This window comes from Aspergillus pseudotamarii (genome assembly GCF_009193445.1).
Source record: "Aspergillus pseudotamarii strain CBS 117625 unplaced genomic scaffold BDV38scaffold_68, whole genome shotgun sequence".
NCBI classification, from domain to species: Eukaryota; Fungi; Ascomycota; class Eurotiomycetes; order Eurotiales; family Aspergillaceae; genus Aspergillus; species Aspergillus pseudotamarii.
Genome location: NW_022475082.1, coordinates 75,668 through 99,372, shown reverse-complemented (window position 1 = coordinate 99,372; position 23,705 = coordinate 75,668). Strand labels below are relative to the sequence as shown.

General features: G+C 49.8%; 9 protein-coding genes across 9 annotated transcripts; 3 read left to right on the top strand and 6 right to left on the bottom strand.

Annotated features, from left to right (window-relative positions):
- Positions 1–257: 257 nt before the first annotated feature.
- On the bottom strand, positions 258–1,717 carry BDV38DRAFT_274411 (inositol polyphosphate multikinase; the record flags this gene model as incomplete). Its single annotated transcript, XM_032057840.1, has 2 exons — positions 258–1,488; positions 1,629–1,717. The coding sequence occupies 2 exons, from the start codon at positions 1,715–1,717 to the stop codon at positions 258–260; spliced, it is 1,320 nt and encodes a 439-aa protein (XP_031909389.1).
- Positions 1,718–2,931: 1,214 nt separating this feature from the next.
- On the bottom strand, positions 2,932–3,951 carry BDV38DRAFT_286915 (uncharacterized protein; the record flags this gene model as incomplete). The annotated part of the gene is made up of 1 exon (XM_032060771.1): positions 2,932–3,951. The coding sequence occupies one exon, from the start codon at positions 3,949–3,951 to the stop codon at positions 2,932–2,934; it is 1,020 nt and encodes a 339-aa protein (XP_031909388.1).
- A 1,955-nt stretch (positions 3,952–5,906) lies between these two features.
- On the top strand, positions 5,907–7,062 carry BDV38DRAFT_296129 (uncharacterized protein; the record flags this gene model as incomplete). Its single annotated transcript, XM_032062864.1, has 1 exon — positions 5,907–7,062. The coding sequence occupies exon 1, from the start codon at positions 6,214–6,216 to the stop codon at positions 7,060–7,062; it is 849 nt and encodes a 282-aa protein (XP_031909387.1). The 5' UTR covers positions 5,907–6,213.
- Positions 7,063–7,360: 298 nt separating this feature from the next.
- BDV38DRAFT_274408 (quinone oxidoreductase family protein) lies at positions 7,361–8,412 on the bottom strand (the record flags this gene model as incomplete). Its single annotated transcript, XM_032057839.1, has 2 exons — positions 7,361–7,583; positions 7,637–8,412. The coding sequence occupies 2 exons, from the start codon at positions 8,410–8,412 to the stop codon at positions 7,361–7,363; spliced, it is 999 nt and encodes a 332-aa protein (XP_031909386.1).
- A 1,489-nt stretch (positions 8,413–9,901) lies between these two features.
- BDV38DRAFT_258571 (uncharacterized protein) lies at positions 9,902–13,074 on the top strand. The gene has a single exon (XM_032055742.1). It carries the CDS (start codon positions 10,323–10,325, stop codon positions 13,005–13,007), a length of 2,685 nt encoding a protein of 894 aa, XP_031909385.1. The 5' UTR covers positions 9,902–10,322; the 3' UTR covers positions 13,008–13,074.
- BDV38DRAFT_258569 (chitin deacetylase CDA4) lies at positions 13,030–14,725 on the bottom strand. The gene is made up of 2 exons (XM_032055741.1): positions 14,328–14,725; positions 13,030–14,245 (listed from the first exon to the last, which is right to left on the bottom strand). Exon 2 carries the CDS (start codon positions 13,980–13,982, stop codon positions 13,197–13,199), a length of 786 nt encoding a protein of 261 aa, XP_031909384.1. The 5' UTR covers positions 13,983–14,245; positions 14,328–14,725; the 3' UTR covers positions 13,030–13,196.
- Positions 14,726–15,102: 377 nt separating this feature from the next.
- BDV38DRAFT_274404 (uncharacterized protein) lies at positions 15,103–18,975 on the bottom strand (the record flags this gene model as incomplete). Its single annotated transcript, XM_032057838.1, has 5 exons — positions 15,103–15,878; positions 15,939–16,365; positions 16,800–16,944; positions 17,832–18,792; positions 18,849–18,975. The coding sequence occupies 5 exons, from the start codon at positions 18,973–18,975 to the stop codon at positions 15,103–15,105; spliced, it is 2,436 nt and encodes an 811-aa protein (XP_031909383.1).
- A 1,844-nt stretch (positions 18,976–20,819) lies between these two features.
- On the top strand, positions 20,820–22,017 carry BDV38DRAFT_186915 (rho GDP-dissociation inhibitor). The gene is made up of 3 exons (XM_032052186.1): positions 20,820–20,952; positions 21,159–21,530; positions 21,600–22,017. The coding sequence occupies exons 1-3, from the start codon at positions 20,862–20,864 to the stop codon at positions 21,728–21,730; spliced, it is 594 nt and encodes a 197-aa protein (XP_031909382.1). The 5' UTR covers positions 20,820–20,861; the 3' UTR covers positions 21,731–22,017.
- On the bottom strand, positions 21,824–23,582 carry BDV38DRAFT_186920 (serine/threonine-protein phosphatase). The gene is made up of 3 exons (XM_032052187.1): positions 23,187–23,582; positions 22,887–23,120; positions 21,824–22,813 (listed from the first exon to the last, which is right to left on the bottom strand). The coding sequence occupies exons 1-3, from the start codon at positions 23,200–23,202 to the stop codon at positions 22,101–22,103; spliced, it is 963 nt and encodes a 320-aa protein (XP_031909381.1). The 5' UTR covers positions 23,203–23,582; the 3' UTR covers positions 21,824–22,100.
- Between the last annotated feature and the right edge of the window lie 123 nt (positions 23,583–23,705).

Genomic DNA, 23,705 nt, shown 5'->3' with positions numbered 1-23,705 from the left:
AATCGATGGCTTAGCTAGTAGTTATCATTTTGTGCTAGATTGAGGGAATACTGAGGCGGAAGGAGACGGCTTAATTTTATTCTTCAAGGAAGTTGGTACTTTATTCTATTTACTATTGCTAAGATCTATCTTTAGCATAGAAAGCAGCATCCGGACACTACTTAGTTGTTCAATGATACATTGGTCATCGGATGCATGAGTATGATATCCAGTCGCCAGCGACTATTGGATACAGGTCCCAAAAGAATCTTGTACATTCACTCTGTAGCAAGCTCATCGAGGAATTGTGCTAGATTGCGTATTCCCATGAGTACATTTTCGTCCGGCCCCTGACCGGGCGTCCAGCTGGCGTGCGCAAAGTCAATCAGGCGGAGATCATGCGCCTTCGGGGGCTCCTCCTCGTCCTCATCAATATCCGAGTCACCCAGCTGAATGGTTTCCGGATCGATGCTGATATTAATAGCCTGCTGAGGTTGACCATCTTTCCCGAACGGGAGATTCACCACTTGATAAGGGCCGTCCTGCTGGAGTTGAAGCTCAAAACTCTCATCGTCTTCTTCTTCTTCTTCTTCTTCCTCCTCTGAGTCCTCTTTGGGGTTCTCTTTGACTTTCTTTTCCTCCTCAAGCGCAATCTCCATCGCCTCCGGGTCGCCCTCATAGACGATCAAGACACTCGAGGAATACATCCGACTCTCCTCGGATTCGAGAACTTCCTGCAGGTTCTTTAGTTCATCGGCCAGTCTCCTAGCGATAAGTTTCGAGCGGTCAACTGAACCAGCCTTCGCGCCAGCAAGAAAAGTCTCGAAGCCCTCCTTAACATTCTTATCACTAAACGAACGTCCGTACCACTTATCATACCGCCTGTAGCCGTCCTTCTCAATGACCTCGCCCTTTACGCCCTCTGAGCCCTCATATTTGGTCGCATACGGGTCGGTCTTGCCCCCTTCATCGTTCTCCCCATTAATACCAGTCCACACTTTCATCCCAGCAATTCGGAACCCCAGACTAGAGCTAGTCGTCTCCTTGGATACGTTGTCCAGCTTCGTTCGCTTCGCAAGCGGCGCATCGTCCGCCCACAATCTTGCGCCCAATTTGACATCCAAGACGTTTGGTCGCTTGAATCCACATGCCACATTCTCCAACACGATTGACAAGCCCGTGTCGATCTTCTTTCCACCCGATGGAACCCAATTTTTTTCTGCGGTTGCGGCCGCGTTGGGCGTATTTGCTTCTCCGTTCAGTTGGGGAGTTGCGACAGCGGTCGACACTTCGGACGAATCGGAGCTGGGAAGAACGATAGCGCCCGGCTGGGCACTGGCGAGCGCAAGCGGCTGCTGTTGTCCATCTGCAGATGTCAAACTTCCGATGTAGGTCGGAATAAATTCGGCGAAAGCTGGGTGGAGGGCGCAGGACTCGTAGAACGCAACCTCCGCGGGAGTGCAAGGCTTCGCGATGAAAGAGCCGGAGGGAGTACAGCGAACGCCCTCGCTATGATAGTTAGTTTCGATATTGGTAAGTCTAGGAAGTTGCAGTCTAGTATGCGCATTCAAGATTCACATGCGTAGCCATCTACTACTGCATGGGTATTCCTGACTGGTTCGGGGTGGAGGCGGATAGAGAGAACTTACTGTCCAGCCGCAGCATGGTCGAAGGCGACGAAACTCTCGCTGTCCAGCTTTTGAGCCTTGGAACTATCTGATCTCGAAGAAGATGGCATCCTTATGGTTATTTTTGTTAAACAACAAGAGAGTAAATATCATGCAGGTAAGATGACAGAATTCTATGGCAATGTTCCATGGATCGCGACACGATCAAAAGATGGGGTCACGGATGGATAAGATAAAGGACAGAGGGGATGGATAAAGCAGAATTTAGAATATTTAGTTTGAAGAAAATGAAGGGAGAAGGAGTAACAAAAAGGACATTAAAGGAGAGACAAGCAAGGTAAGCAAGAGGAGGCTTAACTGTGCAATATTAATGTTACCTAAAGGTGTCCTAGAGGCATGATCGGCAATCAGGGGGTTTTTTTGGTTCCAGAATGATTTTCCTTTTGCCTGAAGGGTCGCCAGTCAGCCTAGTGAACATACTATGGGGAAAACCCCCATTCATGACTTAGTCACCGATCTAAGGTTAGTTAGTTAAGAAACGTGGAACCTCTTCGTGCACTGACATCTTTCCCCTTCCATTCTAGCGCTGCATTCTGCCTGTCATCCATACAAGAACTCAATCTAAACGTGTGCTGGAGACTTGATATACTCTTCCGCTTCTTGCATATAATCTCGACATATCTGCGACTTTTCTCTTATTTGTTCGGTCCTTGATTAACCTCGCTAGAATAGACGAAGGTTTCCGGTTAATGGTACATGCGTACTACCTTGTGATGAACGCTGTATGCACTGAATATCAAGAAGATATGCAAGTTTCTGTCCAGTATCGTCTCTATCTTCGTAAGCCCTCCCCAATACCCTATATACTTATCAATCCCTCCCTCATCCAATATTTGATAATGCCCAAGTTACGTACGAGAATGAAATTGATAGATGTTCAAATTGTACTATTATGATTGAGATTTACCTAAACAAAACCCACGTTGCACTACATGACACCAGATTATCCTGAGGAGTTGAGACGTAGCTTGGAAAGGAAGAAAAAGAAGAAGAAGAGGAAGGCAACATGAAAAAAAAACCCCCCCAAGCAACACAAGCAACACATAGCCGAGCGCTGTCAGCGAACCAGCTATTTAAATCAAAAGCATGAGCCGCAGGAAATGACAAGAAACAACATCCAGATTACTCCAATTGAAGCTCAGGAAATGTGGTTATAACTGGCCCAACGATGCCATTCCGGTGTGCAACAAGCCAATTCCATTCGCGCAATGCCCGACACCAGATTCTCATCCGTTATTCATGGTAGTAAAGCAAAAGTTCCAGGTCAACACAGCCCCCTGTTTTTTCGGGATTGCCACCAGGCTTCCAGAATGTGGCTTGGAAGGAATGTCTCTTGAATTTTTGGGGTAATCGTGAAAGCTGTATGCTTGAATTCCTTCTCAAGCCACGGCTGCCAGTCCCAGTCAATCCAACCGGCAAAATCAAGCATGCGAGTTCTGAAGGCTGCATGCCATCGCAGCAAGGGTGAGATATAAGTACCTGGGAGGAGATACGTGTCAATCACAGGACTGTTGAAAACACTCCCGCGACCGAAGAGTACGTCGCCAAAATCAATGCAAACGGCTTTTTCGTGGGTAGAACTATTGGCCACCATGACATTCCTCGGCCGGAGATCTGGGAGAACAACATCTCTGGTGTATGCCAAAGTTTCGAATTGGACAATAGCCTTCATGATGCTCTGTCGATCTCGCTGCGGTACTTCTTTGGGAGAAATGTTTTGCATAGATGCCCCGGGTATGTATTCCATGAGGATGAGACGAACGTTGCGTGTAGTAGATGCGTCGACAGGCACTCCCAAAGAGAACGATCCATAATATTCGGGGATCATAGAGCCCTGGACATCTGAAAATACCATGTATGCAGCGACTTCATGCGTGTAGTGATTGTCAACACACATGAAAGGGTCATAAAAGCCGCCGCCATCATCCAGGTACAAAGGGTCATATATCTTTGCCACCACTCGCTTTCCCTTTTTCAAGCCTTTTAAGGGCACGTCACTAATGACTTCAACGAGAACCAACTGAGCATTGCCAGCCTGTAGGATCTTGCAAATTTGTAACTCAACGCTAAAAGGTCCGTCAGCTCCCTGCAGTGGGGGGTGCTTTATGCATCGTTGGACCTGGTGAAGCTTCCTTCTTTCCTTCGTTCCAGTCTTATCATTCAAGCCGAATGAATCTGTCATTGGGGTAGGAGGAGGGGCAATGTGCTGCCGCACAGTAAACCTCCATCCGTTGATGTAGGGGTTTGTTGGCTCCACTCTTTCTCTTCGAAGCAAGCGATGCATGGCGTTAGATATATCCTGATTCCTGATCAACACTACGGAGCATTTCGGGTAGTAATGTAAAGAGGATGAAAGGCTGCCCGACCATGTGATATGATACTTCGACGGAGAAGACCCAGGGCCAGAAGTGAATTATATGTCGGAGGTGTATATATAAATAGCGCAATAACCTTCCTCTATTGTAAGCAGAGTACAATTTGCCCTGCAATAGGCGTCTATCATTGAAACATTAAGTGCTAGCCGGTTCAATATCTATCTTGATAGCTTTGAGAATTACAATATACACTAATATCAAGGCATGATGGGTCTTATGAAGTTTAAAGCTTGTATAAGATGAATTGCTTCGTGCAGCAGTTTCCTCTTGTTGTATCCTTTAGGGGTCCAAGAACAAACAAGAAACCAAAGAGGTGACCTATTTGCTCTGATCTTAAAGCTAGCCTCCCATAGCAACACGTATGAGGGGACCTCAACTAAGTCCGTCTATGCCATTCACTGAGTTATGCCTAATCCATGTTTCAGATTGGGTCCGATAAGGCTTAACAGCGGAACGGCCCGAGTACTTTATCGTGATTAGCGACAGCAATAAGCATGGCACATTATCGATACACCATAATACTTGTTACATATATCTCCTAGCTCTGAGTCTCTAGATTTTGATTTTAATTATAACAGCAATCCATGTGACTGCCCTCATTGATGCTACCTGAAACAGTAACAAATCATAGTGAAAGAGCAACTTGAGTACCTTCATTATTGGTGCCATTCCAGCCAAAGAGCCGATGGGACTCTTGTACTACATACAAAGGATATGAGAGACGGGTACAAATATGATAAAATTGCAAACGAGCTGCTGAATGCTGAATACCTGTTTGTTTGTAAGCAAGCGGGCATTCATAGTATTGGACAGGAGCGCGTCATTCCCTGTTTTGGGAACTTATTCACTCGATCTTTCTTTTTTGTCTCCCACTCTCTCACTTTGTTTTGATTTGGGACTCCAGGTTTCTTTCTCTCCCTACTTCGCCGATGACCTCTTTTCTGGTGCCAATGGCGCACTGATCTCTCTATGGCTTCTAAGAATACCGAGGCCCTTCGGAGTCTGCCCCTCCGTCTTCTCCGTCCCCTTGAGGACGTCCAGGATTCCCACCAGTCAGTTGTTAGCAGTGGTGAAGCTACTTTGACTGCCCTTGATCAGGCTACAAGCAATGAACCCGGCTTTACTCATCAGGGAGTTGTCCAAGCTGAAGCGCCTACCGTGGCTGATCTTATGGAGATAACTGAAAACCAAGCTAACTCCTCTCACAAATCACGTCTTAATGAGGAAGAAACAGCTGTAACCGATCCCATCGAGACCGCAGATGGCGCAACCGCTTCTAAGCCGCAGGCGGCTGTTGACGGTGGAACACCACCCTTGACTACTCCTGTCCAGGCTGCTGACGACCAAGCCGACTCTACCTCTCAGCCAGCTGTGAGCGATGGTGATATTACCTTGACTCAGCCCAGCCAGGCTGCAGATGAGCGAGCTAAGTTAGCCTGCTCTGTGTATTCGTCTGTTATTGAAGATGGAGAGGCAAAAGATATGACTACTGTGGATTTGGTTGCATCTAAGAGAAAGAAGAAGAGAAAGCCCAAGTCCAAAGCCAAGCATGGAAAGGTAGTTGAACTACTTCGCTGTCTACCTAGACTCATCGATTCTATCTGACTACGTATAGGGCAAGCCTACCGGTTTTGAGGAGTACTATGTCGATGCACCCATGACTCCAAAGGAGTATGAGGAAGAGAAAGCCCTCTATGATATGTGAGTTAGACAATTTAAATGTGAGCTGGTAACTAACTGAGAATTCTATGGAAAAGCTCCAGACCTCTTATCCAGTGAGTTTTCATTCTGGCCATATGGTCCCAAAGGTGTTGACCTGTCCTTAGCCGTATCGAGGCCGCCATCCTGCGATACCAGAACAACCGTCGCATGGAAGCTGAGAGGCGTGAAGTCTTCATGAGGTATCTGGCATATGGAGGTGTCGACGTCGGTCCTAAGATGTTCACCGGAGTGGATGAGCAAGAGCTCCAACAACTTGATAGTGAGCAAGCTCTTATCGCTAAAGGGCAGACAAACATCCGTCAGGAGTGTACGAAGCTTACAGTCGATTTCAATGCTGTTGTGAAGGGGTACCTGTAAGACAACCTAGTTGTAACTAGACGGGTTCGACATGGCTAACATCTGGCAGGACTTCGTACTTCCCATACTTCTTTAATCCCGAAACCGAGGACATGGTGAAGCTAGCCACTATCACAATCCGAAATTTTCTCTCTTACCTCCTCTACCATGAGGTGTGCCCCGAGTACAAAGAGAATATTGACGAGGCGCGCAGGTCGTGTGATATCGCAACCAAAGAACTGTGGCAGAATCAAGAGTTCGCAACTTCCAGTCCCGGGGATTTTAATAAGGCCTGCTCTACTCTCTTCGGTGGCTTCTTCTACGATGTAGATGTCGAAGGAAATAGTTGGAATAACCGAAACAACGGAAACTTCCTTATGAAGAACGACGTCGCACGTAAAGTGGTCAAGCTCGCGATAGCTGGTTCGGGAACAAATGCCATGGCCCTTCAATTCCAGACGTTGGCTAAACAGAATGTTTTGCATTCGACGCTTGTGCCGGATATTCACGGCTTCGAGGTAATTGCGGTCTTCCCTCCCTCATCAGAAGTTCGTGAGTTCTACAGACACCACGCACCTGACCTGAACCCTGTTGGACGAATGGTCGGAAAAGCGTACCGTGATCCTGGAAAGCCTCGCTATGATCTAAGTGCGGAGGAGAGATTGATGTGGGAAACTGGGACTGCGTCGATGTCTGATTTCCAATTTTTCCTAGAAGAAAGTCTGCTCAAGCTCTGTTACCCCAAGATGAAAGTGATCACTCCGGTGTGGGAACTCAACTGCGGATTGAACTTCTTTGAAGACGTTCGTACTGTTTACAGTTCGATCTACACTGTTCTCTGCAACGATCTTATGCTGGGCTACAAGCAGCCGGTTGACTTGACCAGAAAAGAACAGGATGAGTTTGAGGAGATCGAGGAGCCGAACGGTGATGGGGTGGGGAAGGAAAAGACGACGCTGTAAGCTGTCATCGCGGCCTTGAGTTTCCGCTTGATCCAAAAGGCTCTACATTATGTGTATTCATACCGTCCCTTCTTCGTTGCACTGTTCTTTACATCCCATGCTTCACCTTATGGGATCCTACGCTAATGCTGTTATCTCGGTGTTCATGGCAAGTTTTTGTTTGCACGGATTCTGAAATATTGCACAGCTCGAGGTAGTTAGAATTCATCATAGCGCCATAAGTTCTCCATACACCTAGAACTCTGATCTGTACTTGATATAACGTTTCTCATTACATATAGTATGCCCTGTGCATAAATCATGGCTTGAGAAGAAGCTTTCCGGTGGTCTTCCTGCCTTCCAAATCGGTATGCGCCTGGGCAGCTTGCTCCAGAGGGTAAACTTTGTGAATCTTAACCTTCAGTTGTCCAGACTTGAGGAGGCCGAACAGCTCATTAACGTAGAATTCAAATTCCTCGCGGGTCTCAATGTAACCGAACAGCTGTGGCCGAGCAACCTTGACACACTTAGGAGATAATTTCCTGTTCGATCCATTAGTGTGAGAGCTTGATTGACACGAAACAAATGAACATACTGAAGAGGCAGAGGCGGCACTGGGCCACTGGCATTACCAAACCAAACGATAGTACCTTTTCTCTTGACGGCCTCCAAGCTGCCTTCCCAGGTATCCTTTCCCACGGAGTCATAAACAACATCGACACCCCGTCCCTCAGTCACCTCCTTGACCTTCTTAACCCAATCATTGCCCTCCTCACTGCGATAATCGATAACCACATCCGCGCCCAGGCTCTTCACCAAAGCGACCTTCTCCGGACCGCCTGCCGTTCCAATCACCTTGGCACCGAGAGACTTGAGAACCTGAGTCATAAGGAATCCAGCACCACCAGCTGCCGCATGCAGTAGCACCCAGTCGCCCTTCTGCACAGCGTAGGTCTCCTTGGCCAGAGTGATAACCGTCAAGCCGCTCAGAAAACTAGCTATGGCATCCTCATCGGTGATCTCGTCGGGGATCTTGACGGTCTTGGCCGCCGGGACGGCTGTGTATTCAGCATACCCGCCTGTGGTCATCCAGGCGACACGATCGCCGACCTTGAAATTGTACGGGTTAGGACCCGGGCCCAATGCGACAACCGTGCCGGCGCCTTCGCGGCCAAGGATTTCGGGTTTGGCAGATGGGTAGAGACCCGTCCGGAAGTAGGTGTCGATGTAGTTTACACCAGAAATGTTGTTCTTGACGAGCAATTGGCCCTCCTGCGGGGTCGGGGCGGGGTGGTCGGACTTGAACTCGAGGACCTCAGGGCCGCCGAGTTTCTCGACAATGACGGCCTTCATGGTCGATGGGACGGACATGGTGCGGGCTTGATGGGGAAATGGTGAAATTGGTGATGGACTGAGGTGAGCGCGGATAGCAGAGAGTCGGGCAATACTCGGTGAAGTAGTCCTCGTGGCAGTTGTACGAAGGGAAGTGAAATGAGTTGCGAAGAAGTGGTTAAGATACATTCGAGGAGGGGCTTCCGGATAATAATTTAACAAGTACCACCAGGTGGGATTTTAAGATGCTTTGGTTTACGTACAAGCACGAAGCGAGCTACCGTTTCATGAGTTGCTACTGTTGTTGATTTGTCATCCGACTGCTATCTCGTCGTTTTGATATCCTTCATTTCTTATTCATGGCTTTCCCTTCCCCGCAGTTTCCATATCGCGGGATCTATTCCGTTGTTTGTATGAGTGTCGGGAAACCACAATCTCGCTCTATTCGCTTAATAGTACTCAGACCATTGGTTGATAGCAAAGTCTGTCATACTTCTTGCACTCTTTTCTTTCACCTCTTGTTATGACCGGAGTGCAAGAGTGATACTTCCGTCGGGAATGACGCCATCGGAAGAGGCCGTCGGCTTTTTGTTTTCTCTTCTCCATCTCCGACGGACCAACTCCGATCATGGGATTTGTGCACGTTGCGGCATAGCCTTATTAGTCAGGAGCAAATACAACGATCACGATTTATGCATCGACACATGATGCCCAAGGAAACGAGATCATCTCGACAATATCATCACAGCCCAACTGTTACATACTCTATCATCGACGATCTATTCATTATTAACCGTGTAACATTCTCCGGAGCCCACAATGACTCCGGGAGTCATCTGCACTTGCTTTAGGCCAACTCAGCCCCGGCAATTACCTACAACAACCAGAATGGCATCATAGCCTTCCATGCCAACAACGGCGGAATGCCGTCATGGAACCCTAGAAATTTGATTTATATGGACCGCAGTAGGCGACTTTTCCGGGTTAATGAAGCCCAACAAGGACCAATGGTCAAGATCAATGATGAAAGAGGCTGAGGCGCTTCACGCAACCGCCTCGCCTCGCCTTTCTACGCGTATGAGCAGGCTGGAGCCAACTGTCTCCCCCACAATATGGCGGCCGCCCTGCACCCTTTACCCACATTCTTTTTTTTTCCTTTAAAAACTTTTAACGATAGCAATTGGTCGATCCGCTGGGGATTCAGCTGGTATCGAAAGAAAATCGGCTGATCTGGCGCCATTGCATCGCCATGGATGCCTTCGTCCCACACTTACTCACATATAGGTGCAGCAAGGACGTCTATCATATTGGTCTCGACCAAAGACTGTGACTGTCTGACTTCTGTGCCTGTTTTTTTGGCCTGCAGAGAGCCAAACAGATTCATGCTCAGCATCTGGCCACGGCCGCCGTGTTTCATGCCCCAATGGCCTGATTCGTCGCCTTTCCGCCCAATGCTTAGACTGATGCCCTGATAGGGCCATCATCTCGAGAGGCGCTGCCCGACCAGGTTCTCATTGGGGCTTATATACATTGTCATACTTTCCCCTTTTTTTCTGTTTATGTTTTCAGATAGACCAAAATACCCCCCCGAGACCCCGCTAATTAATATTAATAATTCCAAAGGACTCAAAAGCACATCTCTGGACAATTCTTTTCACACTGCCTTCACCAGTTGCGGCCCAACCTGTCTCACCCAGATCCAACCCGTGCTTATATATCGTGTTCTCTTCGCAACTCCAAGTGAGTTCGTCACGACGAACATAACATGCCAGCTTCCAGGACAGAGTCTCTAATCCACCGCACCGCTGCAACAGGATAGATAGCCCTTGGCCTCGCCAAGCAACTGTAACAATATTCCCTTTCGTCTTGGATTGTCGACATCGTGCCTTCCGGAGTTTTGCTTTTAGTTTCTTGTCTCGTGTTTTTGGTGGTCTTCCTTGCAATCAACCATGTTTTTCTGGAACAAGCGGCCCCGGTGGCCACCTTCGCCCTCGGTGGAAGACGAACTTGAATCGCTCTCTCGGGAGCTACACGGCTTGACCAAGATTGGAGACAAGCCTGGAATTGAAGGAGTCTGTGCTAGAGGATCTATTGATCAATACCCAGTGATCATTGAAAGGCTCTCACTCACGTCCATCGTCCAAACCGATACCCTAGGAGGTTATGGCCACGGGAGCACCTCTTCCATTAATAGTTCCGGACCACCAACACCACCTGCGGAGTCCAAACAGCCCTGCCTGTTCGATGCTGGTAATGCCACGCCGCAAGGAGCTCAGCTCAGGCCAGCGCCTTTGGCGACACCACCCATGTCTCGAGACACATCCCCCCGACGCCAGCCACGTGCACCAGCACCTCAACCGGTACAGAACAGTAGGCCCGCAACTGGCCATCAAACATTACCTTCTCAACCCGTGAACTCTAGCTCTCAGGGTTCCAAGGCCCAAAAGGACAGCGCCCCAGCATTGCATAAGGCAAATTCCAGCCCAATCCCACTGAAACCTTCAAAGCCGTCTCCCCCTGTGCGCACCTCTTCATTACCAAGCAAGCCTGCTTCCTCCATCCCAAAGAGGTCCGTGTCTGGCCGTCCTACAGGCCCATCGGGAACCAAAGTCCAGCAGCCTATTCAGGTCACCCCAAGCCCAGTGAATGCCACAAAATCGCCCCTCCCAATGCGTACGTCTTCCTTGGCAAACAAGTCTTCTTCATCTGTTCCAAAGCCGTCGGGGGGCGTCAGGCCTGACCAGCCCTCAGGAACTAAGATCCAGCACACTCTTTCAGTCAGCTCAACCCCACAGCAAGCTGTCAAACAATCTTCCCCCACGCCTGCACCGCCGCTGCCAAGCAAGCCTGCTTCCGTCACGAAGGAGTCACGGGGTGTCAAGCCTGACCAACCTGCAAGACAGTCAACACCTAATGTCAAGCCACCCCTTCCGGCCAATCCAAGTCCCCAGAAAGCCACAAAACCAAGGCCTCAGGTACACACTTCTCTCCTTCCCAACAAGCCTGCTTCCTCTTCTGTTCCACATCGGCCGGCGAGCATCAATACTGGTGCCCTGCAACCTAGCTCAGCTGCAGATAAGGCAAAAGACCATGATATTAAGCCAGGACCAAACCCGGAGCCCCAAGGAAGTGGAACTCCTTCCGCTGCATCCCCGAAAACATTAAGCCTGGCTGAGAGGTTGGAAGAGAAGCTGAGGCGCAAGCATGAACAGAGAGAGTCTAGTGGTTCCCCAAACGCACAGAAGACAAATCCACCTACACCGGTCTCTGTTCCAAAACCCAGTAGCCCCATTGTTGCCAAAAGTGATCCACCTACTACCCAGGAGCCAGCTAACCAGAAGCCCCGTCCACAACTTTCGCACAGACCGGCAACGGTTGACCCACCATCAGTCCAGAAAGGTCCACGCCCAGTCTCTCTCGTCGAAGCGCCGGTGCCAAAGTTAGTGCCATCAGATGAGGCACAGTCTGCTCCTATCCTACCTAAACGGACTGTTTCATTTCACACTAAGGCCCTCAAGCCCGCTTCTTTGAAAATTTTGGAGAATACTCTCGAGCAGCTGCAATCTCTACAGGTTAGCCTACCACAATCCGTTCGCCCACCATCTCCGAGCAGGTCTGGCCAGTGTCTGTTACCCTGCCCTAGGTCTGCCCCAGTGGCAGGGTACCAAGACTGGTACACAATCAAAGGTATGACTTACTTGCACATCTGCCCCTCGTGCTTGAACCAGATGCGCAAGTCGAAGTTCCGCGACCTCTTGATCTTAGGAACCCCCCGTCCACGCTCGGAGAGGATCTATTGTGCGATGAGCGAGCCATGGGCCCGGCTCGCCTGGATGCAAATAATCAATAAACAACTCGACCATCTGCACCTGCTCTGCCAGATCACCCAGCCACCCCTAGGAACCAAGCCATGCACAGGACGTGTGGTCAGTAAACAGCACTGGTACCGCGTCGTCGACCCTGCCACGGGAGTGTTTCTTCCAAAGTTCAACGTCTGCTCCGCATGTGTTCGAAATCTAAGAATCCTCATGCCTCCGCACCAAGATACATTCAAGCTTTGCACCACTCTACAAGAGCGAGTCTGCGATTTTGTGACGGACAGCCCCCGTTTCGTCCGGTACATTGACCTTCTCGACATTGCTGCAAACCGTGCCGAGCAGGAGCACTCACCTCAGCCCGACCTGACTGAATTCATGGCTTACGCTCGCCGCAAGGTCGTGCTCCGGGACTGCCGCCGTAGCCGGGTAGCGCTTAATACGTGGCACTACATGCCCCAACTCCCGGAGCTCACGGTATGCGAGGACTGCTATGATGACGTAGTGTGGCCCATGGTCAAGGCCAACTATCCCATCGCACGTAAATTCTCAGCCATGATGCGCCTGCCCCCGGGTGACGGGCTGGCTCGCTGCCGGGAGGCAAGCTGCCAGCTCTACTCTCCTCGCATGCGGCTGAAATTCCGGGAGGCTGTAGAGGAGAACGACCTAGCATATCTGAACATGATTGCCCTGCAACGGTATGAGGCTGAGCAGCGGTATCGGAAACACAGGGGCCAGCTACTGGAAGACGAGGAACGGGGTTACGACTGCGATGCGGAGCTCAGGAGAAACCTGGAAGAGTGGAAGCGATGGGAATGAGTCGCAGGCGACCTCTGTCCCTTGTTCAACCAGCCTGTCTATTCAATTGTTTGTTTTTTTTTTTTTTCTCCATTTGCCAAAAGTGTATTCTTCCCAAAACACCCAGGTGTAATCTAGCAAAGATATGTACAACAAAAAGAAAAGAAAATATATACCATACCCAAACAAAACACTGAGCATGTAGAATCATCACGTCCCAGAAAATGTCCCAGCCTCGACCCCAGCCCTAACCAATTCAGAGACCGTGACAATCTCATACCCCCTCCTTTTCAGCTCCGGCAAAACAACCTTCAACATAGGCACCGTCCACTCCCGCCGATCATGACAAATCACAATACTCCCAGGCCGAACCATACTCAAGATATGCCTCGCATTCACCCACCACCACCTCACCTGCGCATCATGCGGATACACACTCCCCAACACAATCTTGAACCCCAACTGCCCCAACAGCCCCCGCATACGCTCACTGAAGAACCCACTCCCAGGTCGAAACCACCTCTCGCGGGGCTCCCGCCCCCCAACCGCCGAATACGCCGCGCGAATGCGATCCTGCACAACCCGCACCTGGTCCCGAAGCTCGTCATCACTGAGACTCCGACTCGGCTCATCCCGCATCGCATGATTCCCCAACTCATGCCCCTGCCGCACAAGCTCATGCAATTCGGCCTCGCGACCGGGGATCTGCGATCCAATGAGGAAGAAAGTCGCCCTAGCGGCGTTGTCGGCGAGTACAGAGCGGAGTTCGGGGGTGTGGACCGACGGCGCGTCGTCGATTGTTAGGGCGATGAGTTTTCGGTTGCTGGGAAGGGGTACGTGCCAGAGAGTGTCGGGCCAGCGGTGTTGGAAGTAGCGGATTAGTAGCGACGGCGGTTTGTAGATTAGGTAGAAGGGGGTTAGGAGCGTTAGGGTTAGGAGGAAGGGCAGGAGCATTGTTAATAGTAGGCGTTTAAGTTTGCGGCGTGGGAGGAGCATTTCCTTTTTTTTTTATATATATATATATATTCTTTTCTTTTCTTTTCGTTTGCTCTGGTGGTGTGGGCTTTTATAGGGGGGAGGTTTGGTGGTGGTTCTATGTATGGATATATGAGGTTTGGTTCCGTTGGGTGATTTAATTGGAGATTGATAGCGATAAGGAGGAAGTGTCGTTTCGGTTTGGTGATTGACGATGTATTGGAATGTGTGTGCGTGTACTCCGTATGGTGGAATGAATATCAGACACTTCTTCTTCCGTGGTCCTTGATGATAATCGATAATATTAGAATAACATGATAAGAATGACACCCACAGAGAGAGAGAGGATTAGAAGTCAAAACCTACCAAATCACCAGACGACGGTGACGGGCCCCCCACGGGTAAAGAACTTAGCGTTTCGAATTGACTCGCCCCGTTGGCGGCGCAGTTCACGCTCCCGAGCCCGAGCCTGCCGACCGCGGCGTCGCTGGGCCTTTTTCTGCCGGCGGAGCTGGGGGTCCGTGATGGGGAGGAGCCGCTTAAGCCAGTTCATGGTATTTATACTATCTTTCGTGGTGATAGTAAGTAGTAGTAGAGTTGGGTTCGGAGTTATATTGTTCCCTTGTCCTTTTCCAGTGAAGATTATAGTATGGAGCTTTATGATTCCTTATTTATTTTTCGTACGGGGGATTACGCTGGTGCTTATATATGTATGTAGTCCGTACTACTTTAGTACTTCTGGTGCATGCAGCCTGTTAGTGGCTGTGTTGGGTTTGCCCGATGGAGGCGCCAAGGACACCGTTCGGTTTAGTTGGATGGGAAGGTTGTCTGATCTCTATCTGGTGACCTCATCTGTTTCATTCTGGTTTTGCCTTACGGAGTAGAAGTGATCATTGGGCGAGTTTGACATTAAAATACTAACACACCCAACACACCAACAGCTACTAGTATCCTGATAGGCTGGGGGTAAAGGATGTCATGACTGGTCATTTTTAGTACCTGTAAATGTGACTATGTATGTTGATATTGTGCTTCACTCGGCTATAGACTTGTAGATAGAACCGCGGCTAACAATCATTGAACCAGTGCCCACCCGACCGAACTCCAGTACTGATGAATTATATACCTATTAACGACTACCTTATCCAACCAATCCCACCACCTCTCCGGGCCACTTCTTTCCCCAGACGATTGCCCGCGGGGGCACACGTCCGCCCACCGGAGCCAGAGCACGAATCTTGCCCTTCTCGCTATCCACTTCAGCCACGTACAGGAAGCCCATTATACTGGCGTCTCGCACCTCGGCCGCACTGGCTGTGGTAGGTGCGTTGGTGATAGCGATAAGAGAATTGGCGAGTGTGGATGGTGCAGGGGGCGAGACTTTCTTCAACGGGACATTGGAGGCCACGGCTGGGGTAGTGCTCTCGATGCTGGAAATTATACCGGGCAAAGGTGTAGCTCGAGCAGGCTCATCTTGCGGGGTCTGGTTGACCTCAGCGTCGTTACCTCCCCCGGGGAGGAACGAGTCACCAGCTCCGAGTTGAGACGGATCATACTCATCTTCGTCTTCCTCTAGCGATGCGATAGTATAATTGTAGATACCCAGCGTGTTGAAATCAAGCTGTTGGGCGTGTGGGGATAGCGTTACGTTTGTAGTGGACGATGCTGAGAGCGAAAGAGCGGCAGACGCAGTGGACGGGATAGGGTTTCCAAAGAAGTATGTTCGGATTTGGGACTCGCGTACTCCCTTCATAAATGCTGCGTCGCGATCGACACATCCACCGGATTTAGAGAGCTTCACAACTGTGATGCGCTCATCCGAGGCGACGGCAGAAGCGCTCGACGTCGGCTTGTTATCGTAGTTCTTCATCATGAGGCTATATAGTCGTTCCGAGCCAATGACAAGGATAGTAGTAACTGTCATCTGTCAGTGCATGCACCCCTTACCCAACACGTGAACCAGGCAAAAAGACATACTCGAAAACTCCGTCACGATGTGGTTGATCATCTCGAGACTTCCAGGTTTACCCTGACTTAAAGCCCCCGGCGTGTCCACAATAATACCTGTTTCCCTAGCCTCCTCATCCTCCGCCATGCGTCCCATCACCGACAGCGCCAGCCGCGACACAATAGGCCGGTAAACAGACCCCTCCGCCTCCAGTGGATTCTGCATCGGGTAAAAGTAAACCAAAGGCAGCTTCACAGGAACAGCACTGGGCCCAGACATAGGACTGCTCCCCCATCCCTCCTCAACATCCATCATCGTGCGGAACGCCGTAGCCGTCAATGTCCCGGGGACACTAAGCATGCCCTCGGTTGGATCCAAGTTGACAACGATAGGCTGCCTCTCCACCTTCGTAGCATATGCTGTCAGGATCTTCGCAACACTCGTCTTACCCGCATTCTCCGGGCCGAGAATCAGCACGCGCGGGCCGTCTTTCCCTGTCGCTTTCGCCTCCTGGCGCATCGTCTCCAGTGCGAAATGTACATTGGCGTATTCCACCATCGGGGTCTCCTCTGCTGTGTACTCGCTTTGACAACCTCCCGCACCGAGCCCCCGAGGTGCTGCGCCGTTCAGTCCACCTGGTGCCAACCCATCGACAGATGGCCCTGTATCCCCCGCGCTCACTTCCAGTGTGCAGCCATGCCAGGTGTATATAGCGCCTTTCGTTCCGGAGAATGTGTATGTTTGAGATGGAGCTAGTTCGGTGCCAAAGAGCTCTGCGGTGCCAGCGAGGAGCTATGGTTACCCCTCCAATTGTTGGGGAGGACAGGTCAGCCTCGCCATCACTTTCATGTACAAGGAGTCGCAACTTGACTTGTGGTTGAGCTACTTACCTTGACTCGAATAACTGTGCCGAAAGCAACCTCAAATCTCCACTCGGAACCCTTCGACAGGCTGATTTGGGTCGGCGGTGCGGGCGCAAATTGGTTGTCTGCCGACGGTTGTGTGAGGTCTAGACCGGGGAGAGACATGGCATTGCTAGGATCAACCGATCCTATATTCAAAAACAAACTGAGAAGAAAAACGTGCTCTATTTCTTAACAAACCACGACAAGTTCGGGGAGCTTGAAGATCACTATCGAAGCTTAACGGCGGAGGTGACGGTGTTTATCATGTTTGCAGCGGAAAGGTCCAGAATTAACTTAACTGTAACATCGGACAATCCTTTACCAAATGCGCTACGTGGAGTACAACCACCTCCCTTTACCGGGATTATAAAGAACAGCGTGAATAGAATACATGGCTACATCATCTCATTTTTATTGCATTTGCATTTCACATCCTGTGCTACCGAACCATAGGAGACCATCCCGAGTGCCCATCAAAAACCATCCGATCAATAGAGGCAGCGAAAAGAAACAAAGGATTAGAGTTAGTATATCAGGTATCCAGGAAAAATAGGAGAATGCGCATGTAGAGAGTGTTTCGATCTCCAGGACCACCGGGCGAAATCAAAAAAACGATCAATGACAACCATTTCCGGGCAAAGTGCTCTCCTTCTTGCAACCAAGGCGCAAAAATTAGAAAGGGATAGGGTGTAAATACGATACATCAGGCAGCTGTGTGTGGGTAAAATCACAATGCACATCGAAGAGGGGGTGTAAGGAGAGGGTATACAGGTCGAAAGAACTAGATTCCTTTCCTGGGGAAAGAAGGGAGCAACCTAGAACCTAAGGGGAGCGGATGAAGAGGTTTGGGAGAGATGTTCTTCGATGGAAAACGCGACGGTCAACTCGGGACAATTTGTTCCATAGGAAAGCGTCCAATACAGTTGGTAGTAGAAGCTCTAAAAGAAGTAAGGAATCGAAGCCCTGGTGATGGGTTAGACTGGGAATGGACAATAAGGGGGAAGCCAGCCAACTTACGCAAGTGCAAAAGCAGCAGTAACACCGACAAGAGCGCGGTTCCTGACACGTTCACGCTTCAACTTCTCTTCCAAGACCTTTGCCCGCTTGGTGCGCAGGGCCTTTGTTTCTTCGTCCTCCTCGTCATCACTGAGCGCTTCTTCGATGTTGCGCTTCTTAGCAGCCTTTGATGACGATGGCACGGGCTCCTCATCTGTGCTCTGAAGCTTGGCAGCCTCTTCTACCATTTCCTTAGCCTTGGCAATCATTTGTTCGGTATCTTCCGCAGATGGTGCATCAGGAAGGAGAGAAATAGGCACTTCCACCGAGACGGTGGTCTGGGTCGTTTGTACATCCTTGGCTTCGTCGGCATTAGTTTGAACATCCACTTTGACATTCTCCTCCTTGGTGTCCTTGGTTTCCTTGGTCTCCACGACCTCCTCGACCTCCTCAACCTCTTTGAGCTCCTTAAGCCCCTTAGGCTCCTTCGCCCGGGTAGCTCTGGGTGTCTTCGTGGGCTTTGGTGTTGAAGCAGACTTCTTAGGAGTAGGTGCCACTCTCTCCTCATCGCGTTCTACGCTGGGTTGGATGGTGCCATTGACTGATCCGGCCTCGGCTGTAGCATCCAAGGCAGACTGAAGGTTTGCATTGGCCTCACTGGTCGCCACAATGCTTGCCTCCTTCACCTCCTTCACATCCTGAGCTTCCTTGGATTCCCTGGCTCTCGTGCTCCTAGGTTTCCGCGGGGAAGCGAGCTTTTGTGGCGAAGCGAGCTTTTTGCTGGGAGAAGCAGACCGGCCTCTTCGCAGGCGCGGCGCCGCAGTAAGCTGGGCTGGTGCTTCAATTGGAGGCAAATCAAATCGAGGGGGTGGGGTGATCTGCATGTGCTTCTTCGTACTGGATGGGGTCTGTACAATCTCGGTGGGATCAAGCAATGCTCGTACCCAATCATACATCTGATACTCCTTTGCTAACTCGAGAGCTAACAAACAAGTTAGGTATACACGTTCGCGGGTAGCATCAATTCAAGGGGCCTACCTAGGATTGGCGAGATCCACACATTTCCGGCAATTTCATCTTCGCTGGTTTCCTTACGAGCTTTCACATATTCGCGCTCAGACCGCTCCTCCTCCAATTTTGCCCAGGGGAAGGCAATCTTGAACATTCCGGTAGCGCTGACGTATCCATCTTTGCTCCGTCGCTGTTGGGGTTTAAGAAAGAGTCGGGTGTTAATTCTCGGTTCTATGCGATGCCGCTGCTGCGACAGATGGGCACAGGAAGGCGACTCACCATCAAAAAGTACGTCTCTGGTTGTTGCTGAGTGTTGTGTGAAGGAAATATTTCAGAGCCTTTGAGGTCCCTTGGCAGTTTCACGCGCAAATGCGCATACTCAAAGGGTCCCAGGTTCTCCGGTTTCGTCGCATTCGACGTGCCGATCACTGTAGGTCTCACCGTAAGATTTGTTTTGCCCAATCGTCGGCACCGTAAGAGTTCCTCGTCTACCGTCGCGATGAGATGCATATGTCAGCCAGGCGCAAACGGTTGAAGCCGAAGCACGATGAAAGATGAGCGAGCCCTGGGGTCGCGCGACAATAACGATGTCGGAACTTACAGGTAGGAGTCTCAGGCGGAAGGATATGGGGATTGTTCTTCTTGGGCAGTGAGCGCGCCATGATGAATGGTCAGGTTTTGTCAAGTATTAAACTAGAACGGAGAGTCGAATGTTGTGGCAGCAGTTTCCGAGGTGATTCGAAGCAGGATGCGACGCCAGAACGTCGGCCACGTTGCAGGCGCGTCTCTCGCCGCTTTTGTCGAGGGTTAGTTGATAATACGTCACCACGTAGGATGTACTGATGATAGAATCACGATCGACTTGGCGGACGATTTGACCTGTGGGACACTGATGGTAGACCCGCGACAAGCCAGGTGATAATCGACTCAAGATCAATACGAGAATCGGTTAGTAGGGGAGGAAAATAATAAATGGAGGTGGAAACGGGGCGGGCAATTGCTTCTGTACGCCCGACGTACTGTATCAGTTCCGTACTACTCAGTATTGAACCAATGGTGACAAGTTGTTCTCTCCACCAATGGCCATGCGTGAAGGTCATGTGACATTCCATCCACGGTAAGAATCGGCGGCTACCGGCTGATCCCCGGTATCTAATGAGAACCAAAATTGGGTATGCCACACGTATTAGTGCCTTAGAGCCTGATCCAGTTGGGTGGGAGATCCCGTTGCCCCGTGACGGGAAATACGTTGAGGAATTGTTCGTCTCAGTTGTTTGATTGATCTGGTGGATGTGATGCAACTCTTACAGAAGCGGCTCCATCGATACATTTTCTTTTGGTTGTCTTTCACTTCCTTCTCATTCAAGGCTCAGCCACATATCCATACAGGTGTTTTTTTGTTTACATACAAAGACTGAGAAAGTCTCAAAACAGAGATGATTCAGGGTTATGTGATGGAGTAATGTCTATCTTGACATCACCACTGGAGTTTACGGATCCTCCCACAGCTCCCAATGATGTATTTACAGCACAGAATGGAATCCATCTTGAGATAATCGTTCTCCCACAAAGCCATTGTGACCTTGAATAAGAGAAAGGAAACATTACTATCCCAGTTGGGACAAGGAAAAGCGAGAGAATATTTCTGGATCAATGTCTTGGAAGATATTGATCCTTAGGCCGCTCACTTTTCCCACCTTTCGTTCTGGGCCTCCCCCTGAACGTTGCCCACCGCCTTTCTTCCCACCCCACTGTGTGGGCTGAGAGCCAACGAATCCCCCACCGGTGCTTGACTACCAAAACAAAACCGCCCCTCTTGGTCTTCATTGTTGCTGTTCTTTTTTGCTACTCCCACCCAAATCCTTGCAGGGCCAAATAGACTTAATTTTGCTTGTGGATTCCCGTTGACACTGCGTATATCTCCCCTCTCTCCTCCCCGGATCTACTTCCTGTACAGAAGTGACCTGTTCTCAAATCATTTAACTCCCTAAAACCACACTACCATATATACTAATACCCCACCAAGCCCCTACCGACACAATGCCCGAGCACGAAGATGATCTCGTTGCCTCCAAGACCGAGGGTTTCAAGGTCGGAGAGAAGAAGACAATCAATGAATACACTGAGCTTGGTATGTGGATCTCTCCATCTATACTTGAGTTTTACTATGCTCCAACCCTGCCTCGTGGCATCACCCCTTACTGTTATGCAAGAACGGGAGCTATAGAACTCCAAGATTCCATTCCAGCCGTCACCCGAGCTAGTGTGACCATTTCAGCCCCTCCTACCATGCACGCATATATACGTACGCCTGTGCTAAACTTTGATCCTCATCAGATAAGAATGACGAATCCCTAAACCGCTGGAAGGCCTCTCTAGGCCTTGCAACCGGTGCAACAATTGGAGACCCCAACGATCCCAGAAAGTGCATCATCAAATCTCTCGCCCTGGAGGTGGAGGGACGTCCCGATGTGGTCATCGACGTGTCCGCGCCCGGTGCAGTTGATACTCTCAAGGACAAGCCATTCACCATCAAGGAGGGTGCCCACTTCCGGATCAAGGTCGTCTTCCAGGTGCAGCATGAGGTCCTGAGCGGTCTGAAGTACCTGCAGGTCGTTAAGAGGAAGGGTGTTAGAGTTAGCAAGGACGAAGAGATGCTGGGTAGCTATGCCCCCAACACCACCGACAAACCGGTTTACGAGAAGAAGTGTAAGTTTGCTCCACATCTGGTGCGTCTGCGGTCGTAATCTGGGCGCTAATTACCGTTTTTCTTTTCAGTCCAAGAGGAAGAGGCGCCCACCGGATTTATAGCTCGTGGCCATTACAACGCGGTCTCGAAATTCGTGGATGACGACGACCACACTCACCTGCAGTTCGAGTGGTCGTTTGATATCGCGAAGGATTGGTAAAGCTGACGGTTCCCGGATGAACCACGACTCTGTCATGACCAGCATTCTTTGAAAATTTGCAAGCGTTGTACGGAACTGCATTCTTGGAATTTTTAACCTTCTTTCAGAGCTACAAGCCCCCTGGCTCACTCTTGGGTTGTCGTATATAGATCCTAATAATTGGATCCCTTTTCTATAAGCGCTCCTGACATACAAATACAGCATAGATATATATTGTCTTGTGTATTCATTTGTTGGTAGTCTTCACCGCCATTTGATCGCAATGCTGTCTATAAAATGCTTTGCCCATAATCTACCAAACTCCAAACAAAAAAAAAAATGGATCGCATTGAATAAATGGAACATGAAAGAAAATGAATATAAGAGGGTATCACAAAAAGTAGTCAATCACCGGGTTCTGTCCGTCCTTATTCTGCTGCGCTTGCTGTTCGTTGCGATGGGCATCGTTCTCCGGAGCCGCATCGAAGATGTTGAAAAACCTCTCGCCGGTATCGCTAACTTCGAGGACGCTCGCAAGGTTACCACATCGATAACAGTAGTTCGGTGCACTCCACACGGTACTTAGCCGGTCATCGTAGAGAACCTGGTACCCCTCCTGACACAGCTGGTGTGCGCGCAGAATATGGGACATGCTATTGACTTCGAGGAATTTCCGGACAACTTGCGCACCGAATGTATATCCAGCGCCCCTTGGTGAGAGGGAAAACTCATCGCGTTCGGTATCCGGGTCGGACCAGACCAAATCAGCCATGGGGCCTTCATGAGGGATCTCGCGAAAACGGTCAATGATTTTAATCTGGTCTATAGAATGGATGGAGGGGGATAGGCCGCCATGCACGCAGAAGATTTGATCGTTAATAACCACGCTCAGGGTGAGGAAGTCGAACATATCAGTGAAGTAATGCCAGACGTTGGGGTTGCCGTATTTCCGCACGCACTCAGTATAGAATCCGTAGGACTGCGTGACACCGCGAGACTCGTGGTTTCCTCGAATAAGATGCACGCGATGAGGGTATCGTAACTTCAGGCAGACAAGAAGGGAAATTGTTTCTATGCTGAATAAACCACGATCCACGTAGTCGCCTGTCGTGAAAATCATAACAAGTCAGTTGAACGGTTCGACCAGATTCGAGATTTACGCAGTCCCTCAACTAACCTAGAAATAGATAATTCGTGTTCGGGCAAAACCCTCCGATCTTGAATATTTCAAGCATATCAAAGAATTGCCCGTGGATGTCTCCCACTACCGTCACCGGTGCCGCAATATGGACCACATTACTCTCTTTCATCAACAGCTCTTTAGCTTTGGCGCATATTGCCTCAATCACAGAGTCTGCCAGCAGCTCCTTTCTATAGAGCCTCTCTATACACTCATCCAGGTCGATACTCGCTGCAACACAATAAAAGTCAACCTAGGAGACACACAAATAAAGGGGACTGCTGTATGTTGACTTACCCGGTAAGCCAGGCATTGTGTTTGGATTAATCTAATGGGTGATTAGAAACACTACTATGTTGGTACAAGATAACGATGATAAGGCGAATGAGTCAAGCTTCGAGATTTTTTGAGCGCGAGATGTCACCGAACGTGTCGGGATAGGGAGTGGGAAATCGTCTCGAGGAAGGATAGTATGTCTGTGTGAGAAGTTGTTGCAGTAGTTCGCATCATGACCGACAGATGCAGCAGGACGTATGAGAACGGTGCCAACTGAGCCCGTGTAGCTCAAGGGCTAAATGATGGCAGGAAGAATATCCAGGCAGTGCTCGGAACTTGTCATGAGGACTTGAATGGTTTTTCTTAGAAATCAATTCATCGTCGGGAAAGGATCTGGACACATCGGTAACCCTCAGTCATCACAATAGCGGTACCAATGGCACGCGGTGGCGGATCCAATTAATTTGAATTGTGCCGTATCACACCGCCTGATTTTTGGAGTGGAGCCTAAAATGGATGTGAGCACGTGGGATCTCTCAC